General features: G+C 48.0%; 1 protein-coding gene across 1 annotated transcript; it reads right to left on the bottom strand.

The window, feature by feature from the left end:
- Nucleotides 1-1587: 1587 nt before the first annotated feature.
- Nucleotides 1588-15740, bottom strand: LOC148117106 (fibroblast growth factor receptor 3-like). Its single transcript, XM_087903233.1, is given in 18 exon segments — nt 1588-2028; nt 2030-2109; nt 2277-2382; nt 2528-2665; nt 2898-2968; nt 3049-3171; nt 3289-3476; nt 3560-3670; nt 3746-3867; nt 4097-4227; nt 4556-4746; nt 5224-5368; nt 7122-7312; nt 7394-7517; nt 8030-8199; nt 11013-11066; nt 11361-11630; nt 15541-15740. Coding segments are annotated over 18 exon segments (2406 nt in total). The 5' UTR covers nt 15671-15740; the 3' UTR covers nt 1588-1967.
- Between the last annotated feature and the right edge of the window lie 1130 nt (nt 15741-16870).

Below are 16870 nucleotides of genomic sequence, written 5' to 3'. Positions count from 1 at the left end.
ACCATTTCAGCTGTCCTGCTCAGCACCTATATAACCTTGGGAGGGGAAGGGCCTTATTAATCTTGTCAGTTTCAGTTTTCCCAGCCATGGTTTAATGCCGAAGTCTTAGGAACCTCCTTCATCTTTTTATAGACCTTTCTGAGCCCAAGGAAGAGCATACAAGTTGAATATCCATTATCAAATAGCCAGTCCTGAAAACATACTTGCTACCTATACAGAATAACTGGTTTAAAGTTAGCAGTATATAATTGCATGCATATACACATGCATGTAACAATTAATAAAAAGAGATGTCATAAATTATACCTGTGACCCTGACAGTAGATGCACATGGGTGTATGCATAGTCCTTCCCCCATTATGAACCCCCAACTCCACACACCAAGCTGACAATGTCTTACCCCAATGTGCTCTCTCCCCAGGCTCAGAGCAAGGTTTGGGTCACAGTGGTGATAGATCAAATGCTCAGAACCCCAGTCACTGGGGACAGCTGGACAAAGTCATATGTGGAAGTCAATCAAGGCAGACAGTCCTAGGTATCAGGAAAATGACACATCCCCACAGATCATAGATTGCCTTTTTGGAAAAAATGCTACAGTAGGTACTTTAATCACTGAGGGTAAGATAGATACAACCGGATGAGCCTTCATAGCCAACCCAGGATGATGGCCAGCCACAGGCCAATGCTAATAAGCAGGAGTGTCAGCCTGGGAACCAGCCTATTCCCAGTACTACCCAGAGCAAACAAGAAAATTGATTGTCATTATCACAACCCATGTCCAAAAGGTAAGGCATTTGGGTAGAGAAACTCCTCTCGATCAGAGGAAACCAGACACAGCAGAAGGAACCTAACTTCAATAGGACTTGGGAGATTTGAGTAGGAGGCTCAGGCTGTTTAACTACTTCCTCCTGCCTGTTCACTGTCACCAGGTATCTTCATGGCTCTGAGTTCTTGGTATGAAGCTGTCTGGTGCCCCTTGTTTGGTTGCTGTTGGGGAACCAACAAACATCCAGACCTACAGCTTCTTCTCTACATAGATCTGGCTGTCCTAGAACTTGTCGTGTAGAACAAACTGGTCTCATAGACCAAGTGTTGGGATTAAAGGCATTCCCTATCAGTGTATACTGTTTAAACCAGGGATTTTGCCTACCTTCTTTCCCACAGAAGTTACTACATATATCTGAGCATCCTGTGTCCTCATAGGATCCCTCCTCTGGCAAGGCAGTCAGGGAGCTGGACAGTCCCAGAGTACATCCTTCACACCCCCATTGTGCCCTCCTATGGACACTAACTCTCTTGAATCCTCTTTAGAACCTCTAAACTGGTAACCCTGAGGCTCTGCCAGGTAGTTTGGGTCACAGACAAGCATGTCCAAGCCCAGCTGCCCACACACTGGGAAGGAAAAGGTAAGACAATTAGTCCTTTGTGGCCTGAGTCCAGCACTTTGCACTAGGGACCAGTCAACAGCTCAGATTCCTCAGCAGTTATTATCCCCTACCCCGCACAGAGACAAATCTCACAACCCGTCCCCACAGAGAGTGAGGACAGAGCTGGACAGACACCAGAACGGAAGGTAAGTGGCACAGGTGGGAATCAGAACTAGTTATCTCTTTATTCTTTTGGAAAGTAAGTTGTTTGCATTAACAAAACTACATCTGCCAATGTGGGCTGACAAACCACATGCTGGGCTCCAAGAAAAGTTGCCCTGAGACACTGTCCTGGCACTGCTAGCTTATAGGCAAGAGACAGCCACCAAAGTCAAGGGCTCAGTAACAGTACAGAAAAAATAACAAGAGTAAGTCCACTGCTTTTTCTTACTAGGTTTGAAACACAATAGTCAATACTATAAAATGAGGAAGTGTCACATAAGAAGTGTTAACCCTACAGCAAATACAACTTGTAAAGACTCAATACATTTTATATACATAAACATTAACCGGGGCTTGGTCTATGAGATTCTTGACCCCTCACGTCTGAGGCCTCCAATTCTTGGGTTGGGTTGGGGGCAGCAGGTCGTGGGTGAACAGTTATCTGTAAGGAACTGGGGTTCCTGGTATCCTCATCACCTGGCAAGCTCTGCTCAAAAGGCATTGATAGGTCCAGGTATACCTGTTGGTAGAAAAGGTTATAGGACTGTGTGAGTATGCATCCCCTTGATCCCACGGCCATCTATGTTCAGGCTGGCCCTTGAAGGCCCACCGCATCACTGGAACTTGGAGGAGCAGCCTGCACAGGAATCACAGAAGGCAGAGAGGGCAGGATTGAGTGGTACTTACATTGGTTGATGTCACAGTGAGGATGCCATCTAAATCCTCTACCAGAAGCTTGAAGGTGGGCCTCTGTGAAGGCACTGCATGCCAACATTTCCGCATAATTGCATACCTGTGGCAAATATGGCTGTGGTTTCTTGGCCTTTTGTCCATCCCCACCCCACCCTAGGCTACCAGTCTCCTACCAGGGGCCCTGGTAAGAAACCAGCCACTCCCAGGGACTAGTTAGGGGAGTGAGTAAGGAATGCATTGCTCACAGGTCATGTGTGCAGTTGGTAGGCTTGTACATGCGGTAGCCCCCTTTCAATAGCTTGAAAAGCTCTTCCACTGGAATGCCAGGATATGGTGAGCCCCCCAGTGTAAAAATCTCCCAGAGCAGGACTCCAAAGGACCACCTGTATGGGAGTGAGGGCAGAGGCCTGTTACTCCTGGTCAATTACTGTAACAGTTCTACAACAGGACAGGTTACCAATGGGCAAGGAGGGGTATATGGATGAGAGGGATGACAGGGCTATGCTGTTGGCCCAAATGAGGAGACAGAACACAGTCTGAGAGGGCCAGGAATCTAAAGGCTGCTATAGGTGTGACTTGGGTCTTGCTATTCCCTTCCTATGTTAGGACACATACACATCACTCTGGTGGGTGAAGACTTGGTCAAACAGGGACTCTGGTGCCATCCACTTCACAGGTAGCCGGCCCTAGGCAGAAGGAGAATTTTTGGCTGTCAGGTGTCCCCTGGTGGAGCACAGCACCCCAACCACCCTGGAATGGGGCTCACATTTGTGGTCTTCTTGTAGTATTCCAGATTGTGCATATCACGGGCCAGGCCAAAATCTGCAATCTTCATCACATTGTCTTCAGTCACCAACACATTTCTGGCAGCCAAGTCTCTGTGAATACACTGAGGAGGCATGAAAGGAACCTGTGCTAAACTGACATCTCCCTAGCCTAAGCAAGCTTGACATCCACTCTTCCACTCAGAAAGACCCTACCTGGTCTGTGTCCCAGCTCTGCTCACCTTCTGAGAAGCCAGGTACTCCATACCTTGGGCCACCTGATAGGCACAGGACACTAGGTCTTTGTAGGTAAGCTGTTTTTCTGGCAGCCTGGAGTCATCACAGTATTCCATGCTTAGGGGCCTTTGTGCCCGCAGGAAATCCCGGAGGTTGCCCTTGGCTGCATACTCCATCAGCACAAACAATGGCCCTGGAAGCACAGGCACCTCGGAGATGATGTGTGACTCAGGGGTCCCCATCTAACTTAACTGTCCACCCACCTGCTGTACTTACCACCCTGTGTGCAGGCCCCCAGCAGGTTGATAATATTCTTGTGCTTGCCAATACCTTTCATCATCTCCATCTCAGATACCAGGTCCAACAAGTCCTGGTCATTGGCATCATCTGTGTTGAAAGTGGGAATGTCAGGTGGTAGCCCTACAGCCCCATAGGACCTGTGTTACTTCTCTCCCTCCTCACCTTTCAGCATTTTCACAGCCACAGTGACAGGCTTGACAGTGTTGTTCATGTTAAAGCCAATAGCCTCTGCCATAAAGACCTGGCCAAAGCAGCCTTCTCCTAGAGAATTGCCAAGTGTCAGCCTGTCCAAAGAAGCAGAGGCAGTGAGTATGTGACCAGGACCCTCAGCCCTCATGGCCCTTTGCCACTGTATCCATAGTTGGCAACGGGCTTTTGCTTATGAAAACAGAGTAACCCAAGTCTCACCGTGGACCCCACCTCAGGAGTATTTCATCCCACCTCCAACAGGCCTCTGCCTGGTAACCATCTAGCCCCCAGCCACAGTATACATAAAACCACACCAGCACTGACCGAGTTCTAGATATTTCCCACTTTGGGTCAACTGGCAGCTCAAGCTCAGAAATATTGGCCATTACAGTACGTTCTCTTGAAAATGGGTGGACGATGCGGACCAAGGGTATATCAGAGTTCATGAAGGTCACCTGCTTGGATTATTGGGGACAGGTTGGTGCCAGACAATGAATTCTGGGCATTGGGAAAGGGTTGAGGTGGTTTAACTCCCAGGAGTGGCAAGGTCAAGTCCATGAGAGGCAGTTTGTAGCGCCAAGAAGTAGGATGCTCAAACAGTGGTTACTGAAGACTCAAAGTTATTTTGAGTAACGTGGGATCCATGTGGAGGATAGGAACAGGGAAGGGTCAGTTCATCTGACTGCAGAGAAATGAGTATTAACAGGCCTCAGGTACTGCTGAGACTTTAGGAGGTTCAAGGCACAACAGAGAGATCAAAACTTGGTATCTACTTTCAGTTACCTGTTGCTCAGGTGTGAAGCGAAAGTTATTGTCAACATTGGGAGACCCCAGGTTCTTTCTTGAGACTCTACGCAGGTAGCAGAGTGTCACAGTTGATGCAGTCAAGATTAAGATGGAGAAGCCCACCCAGAAGCTGATGGTGCCTGCAGATAACCTTCCAGCCGCACTACTCTCTGCCAGCTCTCTCTCAGCTGCAAAGACATAAATATTGGGGCCTCATCCAGCCTTGTGGGACTTCCCGTTGGCCTGAGCTCTAGGTACCTGTTGGGGAGCAAAGCTCCTGGGATACTCAGAGTTTGGTGACCTATGTCCCCAACTCACATTGGTAGTCAAAAACATCTGTGAGTCAGCAGGGACCAGACTCGGGAGAGAAGCCTGGCAGAGCCAGAAGCATCCACACCACTACCAAGACTCCCAGGAGATCCTCAAGGCTAGACTGTGAAAATCCAACAGAGGATTGTGTGGGAGGCCTTTGCAAGATCAAGATGAGGCAAGGTGACCCTCCCATACCAAGCACAAGGCCAGGGTGATTACCACAGGACGGACTGCAGTAAGTTATAAGTGCACCCCTGCTGTCCCTGTCCCTGGCAGCTTTGTTATGTTCTGAGCCAGCACCACAAGAGGACAGAAGAAGCAGCAGCAGCAGCAGCAGCAGCAGAAGCAAGTACCTGGCAGCACCTCCAGCCATGCAGAGTGATGGGAAAATCCAAAATAATTGCCTGCCAGACAGGTGTACTCCCCTGAGTCCTCAAAGGTGATATTGCGCAAAGACAGAACTTCTAGCTCCTTGTTGCCTGTGTTAATGCCTGATGTCTACAAAGAGAGAACAGAGATCAATAGGCAAGCACCAGCGTGTCCCTTTGGGTACCACAGCACAGTCCACATGGAGATGATCAGGCAGGCTTCAAGGAAAATGCCACCTCTCCTACCACCTTGACAACTACAGCCCTACCACTGCAATGAATGCCCTCTGCATCCTGAACCAAGGCACAGAGCCTGGAACTAGTCTCTCTATTGGTGGATAGTTCCCTGTCCCAAGGTAAGCATCAGGTATTTGGGCAGCATGGTGCCACAAAGAAGCAACATGCAGAGTTAGTGCAGAAATAAAAGAGGTACAGAAAACAATATGGGCAGACAGATGTATGGACAGAAAACCAGAGGAAATCGGTGTCAGCCAGAGAATGGTGGAAAGTTGATGTTCTCAAGCAGCACAGGGTTCAGCCCCTGGAAGGTTCTGAAAACTTCTAAGCATGCATGTGGTGAAGCAAAAGAACAGCACAGACTCAAGTGGCTTTGAAGGAGATAGTAAGTCAGTGCTGGCTGGGAGCTACCAGTATTATCAAGGCATCAGAAAGAGAACATGAGTCAGAGGTGGAGTCAAGCAGGGAACAGATGGTACAAGGCATTTGGGAAGGTACATAGTTGGGGCATTGGAGCTGGAACTGTGTGCCAGATTGTCATAGAACAGTTATCACCTACTTGAGGACTGTGAACATACCACCAAAATGCCTTCTCAGCCATGCTTATGAAATTGATGGCTCAACAAATGTACTTGCCCCATTCCATTCTGACACACTGAAAGATAAAGGTGTGCATCTGCCTTCAGATTGTCACTGATCTAGGATATCTCTAGGATACCTCTAGAAGAAAATGAGGACAAGACCAGGCAAGGGAGATGCCAAAGAATGGGAGAAAGCACCTGGAAGGCTGCCTGAAGCGAGGCACATAATGGCAGTGGTAGGTGTGGTTTCACAGACTGGCCTCCTTCATGTCCACTCTCCCTACACATACACACACACACACACACAAACACACAGAGAGAGAGAGAGAGAGAGAGAAACACAGACACAAACAAAGACAGAGAAAAACACACACAGAAAGAGAGAGGGGGAAGAGAGAGAGACAAAACCCATACTCTTCAAATCTTCGTCCCAGGGGTCATATCACATCAGCCTGTGCTAACAAAACCACACACCCACAGTGGGAGGTACACTGGACATGGCCCTAGTGGTCTCTCACAACAGCCAGGATACCAACTCCTGCCAACACCTGTTCCTCACTCCCAGCAGACCTCCAAGTCTCTCAAAGAATATTTTTCTTTTCTGTGTTGCAAAGTCCAAACTCTCTCTCATGTGGCCCCCTCCTGAGGTTATGAAGCAAAGCTACAGGCAGAGGGAGGCATGAAGAGTCTGTCAAGGCAGGGTGGAGTGCTACAGTGCATGCAGCTGGAGAGTGAACAGTCGGTACTCTGATGTCAGAGGGTACTAGTTCAGCAGACATCCTCCTGCCCTGAGCCACCACAACTATCACCCAAGAGAAGCCTTCTGTAGGCCCAAGCCTCAGAGCAAACAGGGAAACAAGTCCTATGGGAGGGCACAAGTAACAGAGCCTGCCTGGAGCTCAGAACAGGTGATAAGTTCTGAGACTCAGGTACCCCCTTCCAGAAACTCCAATACCTGGGTCTCAGTCCCAAGGTATTCCTCAGCCAAAGAGGGACTTAAGGACCAGGGCCAAGACACTTCTAGCTAACCCATCCACCCAACCAGCAGTCAAAAACAGAGCCCACCTTGAGTACGGTGACATAGGGCTTGCCATCCGGGCCTATCTTGCTGCCATTCACCTCAACATGCTTCAGCCACTGGATGTATGGCTGGGCATCACTGTACACCTTGCAGTGGAACTCTACATCACTTCCTAGAGTGGCTGTCTGGTTTTCTGGCAGCCCAGCATGCAAAATGGGCCGATGTGGGAAGCGCTCTGTAAGACACAGACATGTCAAGTGCAGTGGGTCCAATGGCCCGAGGCTGACCTGCTTTAGTCACCCAGCCTGGCTCTTACCCAGTACATCCAGTGTGTAAGTCTGCTGGATGCTACCAAACTTGTTCCGAACCACGCAGGTATAGTAGCCACTATCAGAAGGCACCACACTCTCCATGACCAGGCTCCAATGCCGGTGCCTAAGCTGCAGGTAAAGTTAGTAGGTGAGTGACTGTGGATGCCCAAAACTGTGAGCCTATTTTCAATCTGGCAGACAGTTAGGATATGCAAACATACTTCTGCTCTTTCTTTTGTAATATAAGGCTACCTAAGAAGTGACTGCCTTCAGGATACTTGGTCTAGATTTGCTTCACTACTTAAACAACAAAATGCTAATGACTTGACACCTCAAAACGTTAAAGTAATTAACTGTTTTACCTGTACTTTGTATCAAGTTAAAGAAGTCTTTTGTTGCCTTCTTCTCCTTTTGTATTTGGATATAAAAGTATAAGGAAAACTAAACAGGGAAAATTTCAGTATTCACTGGAATGCCCTCCCGGTACTTTTCTATGGTTTCAGTTTTATTACTTTTCATTTTACTTCTATTTCTAAAATCTCATGCCCCTACCCTGGCAGGAGATATTTTTGTTGAGGCTTGTCTATGACAAATGATATGGGCTATACCCTCTGTATCCAGTGCCCCTTTCCCAGACTTACCTTGATGCCCCCCATGCGATGCTCCCCTCGGAATTCCTTGCCATTCTTCAGCCAGGAGATGGAGGGGGTGGGGTTGCCAGCAGCTGCACAGTGGAAGCGAACAGTGCTGGTGGCTGGCACAGCCAGCAGTTTCATATCCATACGGTCTGGCCGAGTCCAGTAAGGGGCCCCTGATGGCAGAAGTACTCATGACAGCATAATCAGTACACCCTTGCAAAGCTCACCTACCAACACACCCTCAAGCCTCATCCCTCATCTGTACTGAGACTCCTTTGTTTTGTCTGAACACTGCATGCACAGCTGTCCTACTTTCAGTCTTGGGCTATTCTCTCCATCTGAGGCAGGCTCACAGGTGTAGGTACCCAGGAAGTAGAACCCAGTAGGATGTAAATCCCGGGAGGCAACTAAGCCAGGTCATTCCACCAGTATGCCAAACCTGAGTTAGCCTGTATAGTACCCAGTGAAGGCAGGTACCCTTCAGGTCATGCTTCCCCTCCACTGAGTTCCCTCCTTCCTCTTGGCTGGGTGGAGGATGCTGTTATGTAATATCAATTGAAGATGTGTTACATTTTTGTATGTTGTGGAACAGTTGTTTCATGATGCAAAGATGTGTTTCACACTTTTATGTTATATTTGCTTAACTTGGTGAAGCTGTGTTACTCTGTCTGGTCTAATAAAGAGCTAAATGACCAATAACAGGACAAGAGAGGGAAATAGGCAGGGCTCACAGGCAGAGAGGATAAATAGAAGGAGAAAGTTTAAGAAGGAACAAGAAAAGAAAGAGGTGGATGCAAAGGCCCAGTCACAGCTTCACAGTCGGCCACAGAGTAAGAAGTAAAAAAGGTACATAGAATAGAGAAAGACAAAACCCCAGAAGCAAATGGTAGATGGGATAATGTTAAGTTAAGAAAAGTTGGTTACAAATAAGCCAATTAAGGCCAGACAATCATAAGTAATAAGTTTCCATGTGTTTATTTGGAAGCTGGGTGGTGGGCTCCCAAAGAGTAGAGCATAAACAACCAGCAACAGGATGTCATATTGCTTGGACTCATGTGGAAGCTGAGGGAGGCAACAAATTTCCAAAACAGAGAACAAAGGCAGGGGCAGGGTCTTCCATAGTGACTCAACTGGAGGGCCCTATGCATCTCTGGGAGGAAAAACTGCCATATAAAGTAAGAAAAAAGTGTGCAGACACTGGTGGGGTGTCCCTGCTAGCTCTGAACTGCCCTTCCAGGCTCCAAATTTGGCCAGTAGGCTTGAGAGAAGAGTGCCACAATGGGAGACTACAGCAACTTAATGCTGCCTAATGCCAGGTAAGGTCAAGAAGGTGACCCTTCAGGCATCTTACCTAAGCCTTCATGGTGCAAAACCACTAAATACAACCTGGGAAGGCCAGGATGACAGATGAAAACAGGAAATTAGGGCAAACACATTGGTAATTGTTGGGGCAGAAGCTAGAGACCAACTGGGTTAGAAATTTTGCTCTGAACAACCTGATAGCCAAAGTTGAAAAGGAAAATGAGAAGCTGACCCACTTCTCCGGACTACTACCTTTTTTTGGCTTCAGCCCTAGAATCTTAATCCATTTCTATGAGGGTTGTGAAACCTCAAACAAGTCCCTATAGCTGCTTTCTTCACCCACACACACTCATAAGACTCATTACCCTGTTTTCCCCTTAAGTTTGTCTCTCTGATTCCTCTCAGCCCTTTGTCCACTCTACCCCAGAAGGTTCCAGGTGGTCTGAGGACTCATTTAACACCAGCCTAGTCTCATAGTCATAAACACTGCCACATACAATGTCTGGATCCCTGATGTTCCCCCCCCCCTTCTGTTGGGGGCTGTGAACCCAGACCCTGAACTTCCTGTAAACAACTTGTTATGCTTGCAGCTGCTCTGAGAAAAACAACTTGTTTTCCTGTGTTTGTAGCTACTCTGAGCATGAGCTCCTCAGGAACTCCTGATGGTAGGAGAGTGGTCTCTGGTGGGTTTGCCTGGGGCATGGCTATCAGTTAAGGATTCATATATAAGTGGCTCTGGTACACAATAAAGGGGCATTCTTGTTTCAAGGATGACCCATGTCTCTGTCTGTGTGTCTTCGTGTGTTTTAATCTTCAGGCCCTTGCCCAGCTCACAGATGGTCCTTTAGTGAAGGCTCTGCACTACATGTGCAGTATAATCATATACGTAGTAGTACGGATGGTACCTCTCTCTCTCTCTCTCCCTCCCTCCCTCCATGGTTCTAGGCCATAACATGGGCACTGCCGTATGCTCACACCAAATCTGTGATGCCCCCTTTACAATGTATGCTTCAGCATGGCACTGCTCCCCTCCTGCTGGTCTGCAGCAACAGCCACTAATTCTGTGAATCTGCTCTGGGACAATGGTTTCTACCCTCTCAATTGTATTTTAATAAAACACTGATTGGCCAGTAGCCAGGCAGGAAGTATAGACAGGACAACTGGACAGGAAGTAGAGGCAGGTCAATGAGAACAGAATTCTGGGAAGAGAATAGCTCTTTCTGCAGTCCTGGCCCTGCCACAGAAGAAGCAAGATGTGAATGCCTTGCTGCAAAAGGTACTGAGCCATGTGGCTAACACAGATAAGAATAATGGGCTAATATAAGTTATAAGAGTTAATAAGAAGCCTGAGCTAATGGGCCAATCAGTTTATAACTAATGTAGACCTCTGTTTGATTTCTTTGGGACTTAACAATTGTGGAAACTGGGCAGGAAAGAAACCTTGACAACATGAATCCCTGGATCTATGTACTCGTCAGTGGCAACTTGAGCTCCTTGCCTGGTTTACTCACACCTGTGATGTTCCTTCCCACCAGAAACCTTACCAAAATCCCTGCCAAGCAGCCCTGCCCCCTCACTGCCCCTGGGGCACTGTCTACCTGTAGCAGTGCCCCTTAGCAAGAAGACTACATGAAGGAAGAAGCCTGATCCTGACCAGCTCAGTATGCCTAGGCTCTGATCTTACCTGTGTCTTCAGCCACATTCTTGCCATCTTCATCATCTCCTGAGAATGGAGCATCTGCAATAGTTATAAGCAACCAGTGGACCTGTGACACTCCTACATCCAGAGCTCTGCTGCTCCCTATTTTCAGAGTACACTGCTCTCCATCTTTAGGGACCACTGCTCCCTGCCTTTGCAAGGCCATTCATTCAAATAGCACATAATTGGGGGTACCCCCTCCGATGTGGGGAACTACAGCCAGCAACACTCTTGAGCCAGGGATACTGGAGCCATGCTGCCTAGGACTGCTCTGACCTCCCTAGCTATGCAGCTGCTCAACACATTTGTCAGCCCCAGCCACCAAGAACTTACCTGTCACATGCACAATGAAGTGGCACAGGACATCCTGAGTGAGCTGCCGCTGGCACGTGTAGACTCCGGCATCAACATAAGAGACGTTCAGCACTTGTAACCTCTGGGGCCCCACCAGGATGCGGTGGGAAGCTACCAGCTCTGTGCCATCCTTAGACCAGACAGTGCAGCCTGTGCAGGCACCTCCAGGCAGAGAGCAGACCAGCTCCATGGTGTCCCCGCTGACATAGACCACTTGCTCTTGCTGGCTAGGCTCAGGGCCTGGGACCTCTGTGGATGAAATGGAAAGCTGTGAAACAGATTCTTCACAGTAGCACGCTGAAGGCCCCATACTTTACTTTGCAAACTAGCAAAGCTGTGGCAGGCAAGTGAGGGGCATGCTTCTGGGGCTTAGGGTTCTTTCAGACAATGTTCAAACCAGGAGTGGGCAGACTATTTCAGTAAGAGCCCAGGGGTGTCAGTATCTCAACTGTCAGTGGTGTGTGTTAAGGTTTCTGTCTCTGTCCTGTAGGAGGAAGCTGTCTTCCAAGGATGATATGGAAGAGACACAGCTGCTTAAGACAGCCTAGATTGGATTCACACATTCCAGGGTAGGAGTGTGATGATTAGAATTATTAAGCAAAGAGAAACAGAGATAAGAGAGAAATAAAAGACAAAACACAGAACAGCATCAGGAGGGAAATTTAGTGAATACTGAACCACCCCTTTATTTTCCACATATCTTTTCATACCCCACTCCAAAGAGGGAAAGGGGGAGGCAATAGACTTCATCAACATGATAACAAATAAACAAAGCACCTCTGATCTTTGGTCAAGATGAAACTGATACACCTTTGTACTTAAAATACCAATTAACCACTCTAGGTTAGGACCTCTTGTTTTGTAGTCACTTGTCAACAATTTTGAAAAAGCAAAACAAGCTCAAACTCTCTGACCTCTAATCAAGGTGGAATGGACTCACATCTGTGTGCCCTGACACACAGCAGCACTCCTAGTAGCCAAAATATCTAAAAATGTCAAGAGGGGCGGGGACAGCTCTATGGTACAGCACCTGCCTGGAATGAATGAAGCTTTAAACTCCTACACCTGGGATCCCCATTTCACAAATGAGGGCCATGCTTTGGCTAGGGGATGTCAGAGGGGCCATGTGAGCCAACTGGAGCTAGGATCACAGCCAAGTGGAGACAGTCACCCATCCTGAGAGTTAAGAAACTGGAGTTCTTGGGTGCTTAGACACAGGTAGCCATACCCCTCTCTCCTATCCAGATGGTGCCCAGCTCATGAGGAGACCCAAAAGTCTCACACTTAGGGAGACACCACCAGCTCATTATCACACTCAGATTTCCCTGCTAGGACCTAACAAAGCCCATCACAAGTACAGATGGGCTCTGGGCCCAGGGGCAGGTAGTCCTGCTGATCAGAACTCCTTCCTTAGATTCAGATGGACTGGTTAATATGTCACTTGCCATTCTGCAGATGCATAGCCTACATTCGATGCCCAAATGTCCACTCAAACCAAACCAGTACCAGTTTTGCCCATCCCAGGGTCATCCCACCAAGATTCCAACAGTGAGAGGGACTGTCCCCAAAAGTATCCATGAAGCTTGTGTCCCATGGAGCCATGCAGATTTTGTCTGTTTCTGAGTGGGCCTCACAGTAAGGGATCTTCTATCCTGACCTCCAGTTCTCCTGCTGCCATGTCCTATGGAGGCAATTTAATGCTGTAAGCTTCCTGAGGCTCCACAGAAGACCCAGAACTGTCTAGTCAGTGGCCTCAGGGCAACCATGACCCAACAGCAACAGTTGTGGTTTAGTCTGGGCAAGGCAAAAGGTCAAGTTATTCACACAAGTACTCTCATAAGGAGAGGGACTGGGGAAAGACACAGCATTCCACAGGATGGAGAGGCAAATGCCTGGATGTATGGGGTAGGGAAGGGAAATGGCCCTGAATCAGCTGAGCTGACATTTGATCTATCCATCCATCCTGTCCACTAGGAGCCAGCACAGCACAGATACCTGGACTTTGGGGGCCTCAGGCAACAGCAAATCCAACCCTATGATCCCATTCCAGTGTCACAGGGCCTATAGGGGCTTGTGTTGTGAGTTATGCAAGTAAGAAGGGAAACACAGTGTAGGATGCAGCTTGAGACAACACAGAATATGGTATATGCTGAGGAGGTAGTATCAGATCATGGTCTAATGGAGCCATCACACCCCCATTAGCCTTGAGACCTTCAAAAACACAGATATTTTAGATTACAATTCATAACACTAGCAAAATTACAGTTAAGAAGTAGAAATAAAAATAATTTGATGGTTGGGGGTCACCACAACATGAGGAATTGTATTAAAGGAAAATTAATTAGGAAACTTGAAAACCACTGCAGGCTACTGTCTACCCCTACTGAGAACACAGAACCCAGATTGCCCTACCTACCAGGGGTGGCCAGTGTGATTGGGGACTAGCCCTGCTCCAGAACCCTTAGGGTCAGCCAGCTCCTGCTTGGTGATTTATGTTCCCAGAGACAGTCAGCCATGTCTTTGTATTTTCATTGCCAGGCCCATCTAGTTAAGGAATAGGATGAGGTTTATTGGCCTGTAAACTCCCTGGGTGGGGCAGGGCTGGTGCATTTCCCACCAATTCACCTTCATTGTCTGGAGCACAGAGAAGGTCAGTGCTTTCCCCTGAACCTGAGATCACTGACACCAGACACAGGGAATAATATCTTCTCCTAACATTACTATGGTCCCCTGTCACTGGCCATTGGTTCCTGGGGAAGCACTAATATGCAAGCCGATGCGCACAGAGAGCTGACCTCCTGACAGCTGCTGTCATACAGCTAAGTGACATGCACACTCAATGTTCCAATCACAGAGAGCTGACCTCCTGACAACTGCTGTCACTCCAGCTGAGTGGCATGCACACTCAATGTTCTGCTCACAGAGAGCTGATCTTCTGACAACTGCTGTCACTCCAGCTGAGTGACATGCACACTCAATGTTCCAGTCCACTACCATTCACAAAAAAAAAGTTCCAGGCCAGACAGTGGTGGCTCATGCCTTTAATTCCAGCACTTGGGAGGCAGAGGCAGGTAAACTTCTGTGAGTTCGAGCTCAACTTGATCTACAAGAGCTAGCTTCAAGATAGGCTCCACAGCTAGAGAAAAAGCCTGTCTCAGAAAAAAAAAGAAAAAAAAGAAAAAAGTTCCAGGAGACCCAGCTGCTCAGGTAGAAAGGTACTTGTCCCCACTTGCACCTTCCTGGGAGACTGAGCTTCCATCAACTGGGTGGAGGAGAGGGAGGCCGAGCTGTGCCACCAGGGTACAAAAGCCAAGGTTCAATGGAGTGACTGTTGGGACATCTGCTCCAGTGGGGCAACAGCTCACCATGCACTGTTGGCACCATCAGGCCATTGGCCTGCATTGCCATGCCATACCCAGGCACAGTGGGCAGGGGGCAGAGGTTAGGGAGAGCCTATACACATATATTTACCTCGGGGAGGTAAAGCCTCAGACTCTGGCTTTATTTAATGGAATTCAGTGTCCCATCAGACTTTGCTGGCCAGCCAGTCTGTGTAGCTGAGCTGGTATTCTGGGACAAGTGCCCCTCACCTCCCAGAGTGTGGTCTACAGAGGTATGCCACTGAAAGACCACCCCTCAAGACACCTCCAGGCAAAGAGAGGAGTGGAAGACCTGAAGCTGTCACCGTATCATGTGAGACTGAGACACTGGCTGACAAAAGCTGAGCTTTGGCTGGAGTCCTCCTGTATACCCCCCCAACTCTAGCCTTCATTTTGGCTTAAGATGAGCAAGAACTGTCCTGGGGCCTTGGAAACCAACAACAGGCAGTTTTTGTCAACAATGGGAATATGGAAACCCAGCAAGTGGCATTCCTGACCGCTTAGGCTGAGGAGCCTGAGGCTCCCTGCCACTGTGATCCATTCTATGCGGTGCCTCACACTTGGGTAGTGGTCCTGAGACTCTAGATACCTCATACACTGACACATAGCAATCTGTGGATTTGGGCAAAGAACCAAACTCACTGCTCCCCTTGGTGCTACTCAACCTGACATCCCATACTCACTCAGGAGCTATTTACCATTCCCAAAGCTTCTGATGGCCAACATCATCACCCCACATGTATCCACCCTGCAGCCAGGCACATTGAGTCAGTCCATACCTGGTAGTTTCCTCAAAAGTCTCTGCTCTGGGCTAGGAGGTTGGGAGGCAGCTCTGACCCCAACCACTGTGCATAGCACTAGCAAACAAGCCAGGACTCCCATGGCTGGAGATGGCAGTGGCATCCTCATGCACAAGGCATGGGGATGTTACATCCCCAATGCCTACCTTCTGGTCCAGTGTGGGTAGATCCACTCTGGAGAGTCTGTGGGAGGAGACCAGCAAGTTTATCTGAGTAGGCGTAGAGGTGGTCTGGGGGCGGGGGCAGGGGATGGGGAAGACAGGAGGGCCTCAAGTACCAGAAACAAGAAACCAGACCATTCTACCTTCTGTGGTCCCTCTCTTTTCTTTCCCTCCATAGAGGCAGAGCTCTTCGCTATATTTTCTCTAAGTTTTATTTTTTTTCTTTTGACTACAACTGGTAAAATTAAGGTAAATTTAATTGTGATGTTTTGGATCCATTTACTCTTAAACCCCCTCAGCAGTTTTCTAGGATGTTTATGCTTTGGGAGGCTTCTAACTAAATGTTTCATTGTATTCTTTTTGAAAAAGTTTTCCCCCCTCCCAACCCCCAGGGACTGGCCTTCCTGAGAAGTAAACAGGTTGTTACTCTTCAGACTCCTGCAGAAGTAGCAATCAAGGCCCCAGGGCCCATCATCCCTTGCCACAGCAGAATCATGCCCTCTAGGGTCTCTCTATTCCCCTGCAGACTTTCTCAGTCCACTGGTGGCTCCAGGTGTCACCTATGGCAGTCTTGCTCTGTCATCCTCTGACAGTTGTCCCTTGCACCCATCACCCATGTGTGACCCTCAGTGAGACCAGCAGACAAAACTTCCTTGAAGTTAAAAGATTGAAAAACAATGCAAGTTTATTTACAGGAGCATTGCCACAAGAGTCTTCTTGACTATCTGAGAGCTGCTACAAAAGGGGAAGGCTTGATGGGAGTTTTTAAAGGCACAAACCTCAATTGTCTCAACTCCTGGGGTATTTTTGCTATGTGAGAAATTATCCTGTTTTTGTTTTTTAGAACAAGCAAGGATAAGTGAAATTACAGAAACAGAATGAGCATCTGGTTAATATTTTTAAAATAACAATTATACAGTATGAGAACAATTTTGAGAAATGATCCAAGTGGCTCTGGGATCAGTCTTCCCTTTAGATTGCTATCGAGACTCAAATGCTGAGGGCCATGACTTAGGGTTGTAGTCCAGACATCCTGTGGTTAATAATCCTTAGGCTGAGAATAGTCTTGCTGACTCCAAGGTTTTTCTTTTTTTACATAACTTACTTAGTTTGACACTCACTTTGAAATGAAACTAGTTTTTAACCAT

This window comes from Myodes glareolus, unplaced genomic scaffold (genome assembly GCF_982192425.1).
Source record: "Myodes glareolus unplaced genomic scaffold, mMyoGla1.1 HAP1_SCAFFOLD_62, whole genome shotgun sequence".
NCBI classification, from domain to species: Eukaryota; Metazoa; Chordata; class Mammalia; order Rodentia; family Cricetidae; genus Myodes; species Myodes glareolus.
Note: the sequence above shows the minus strand (reverse complement) of the source record. Positions and strands in the feature narration are given on the sequence as shown.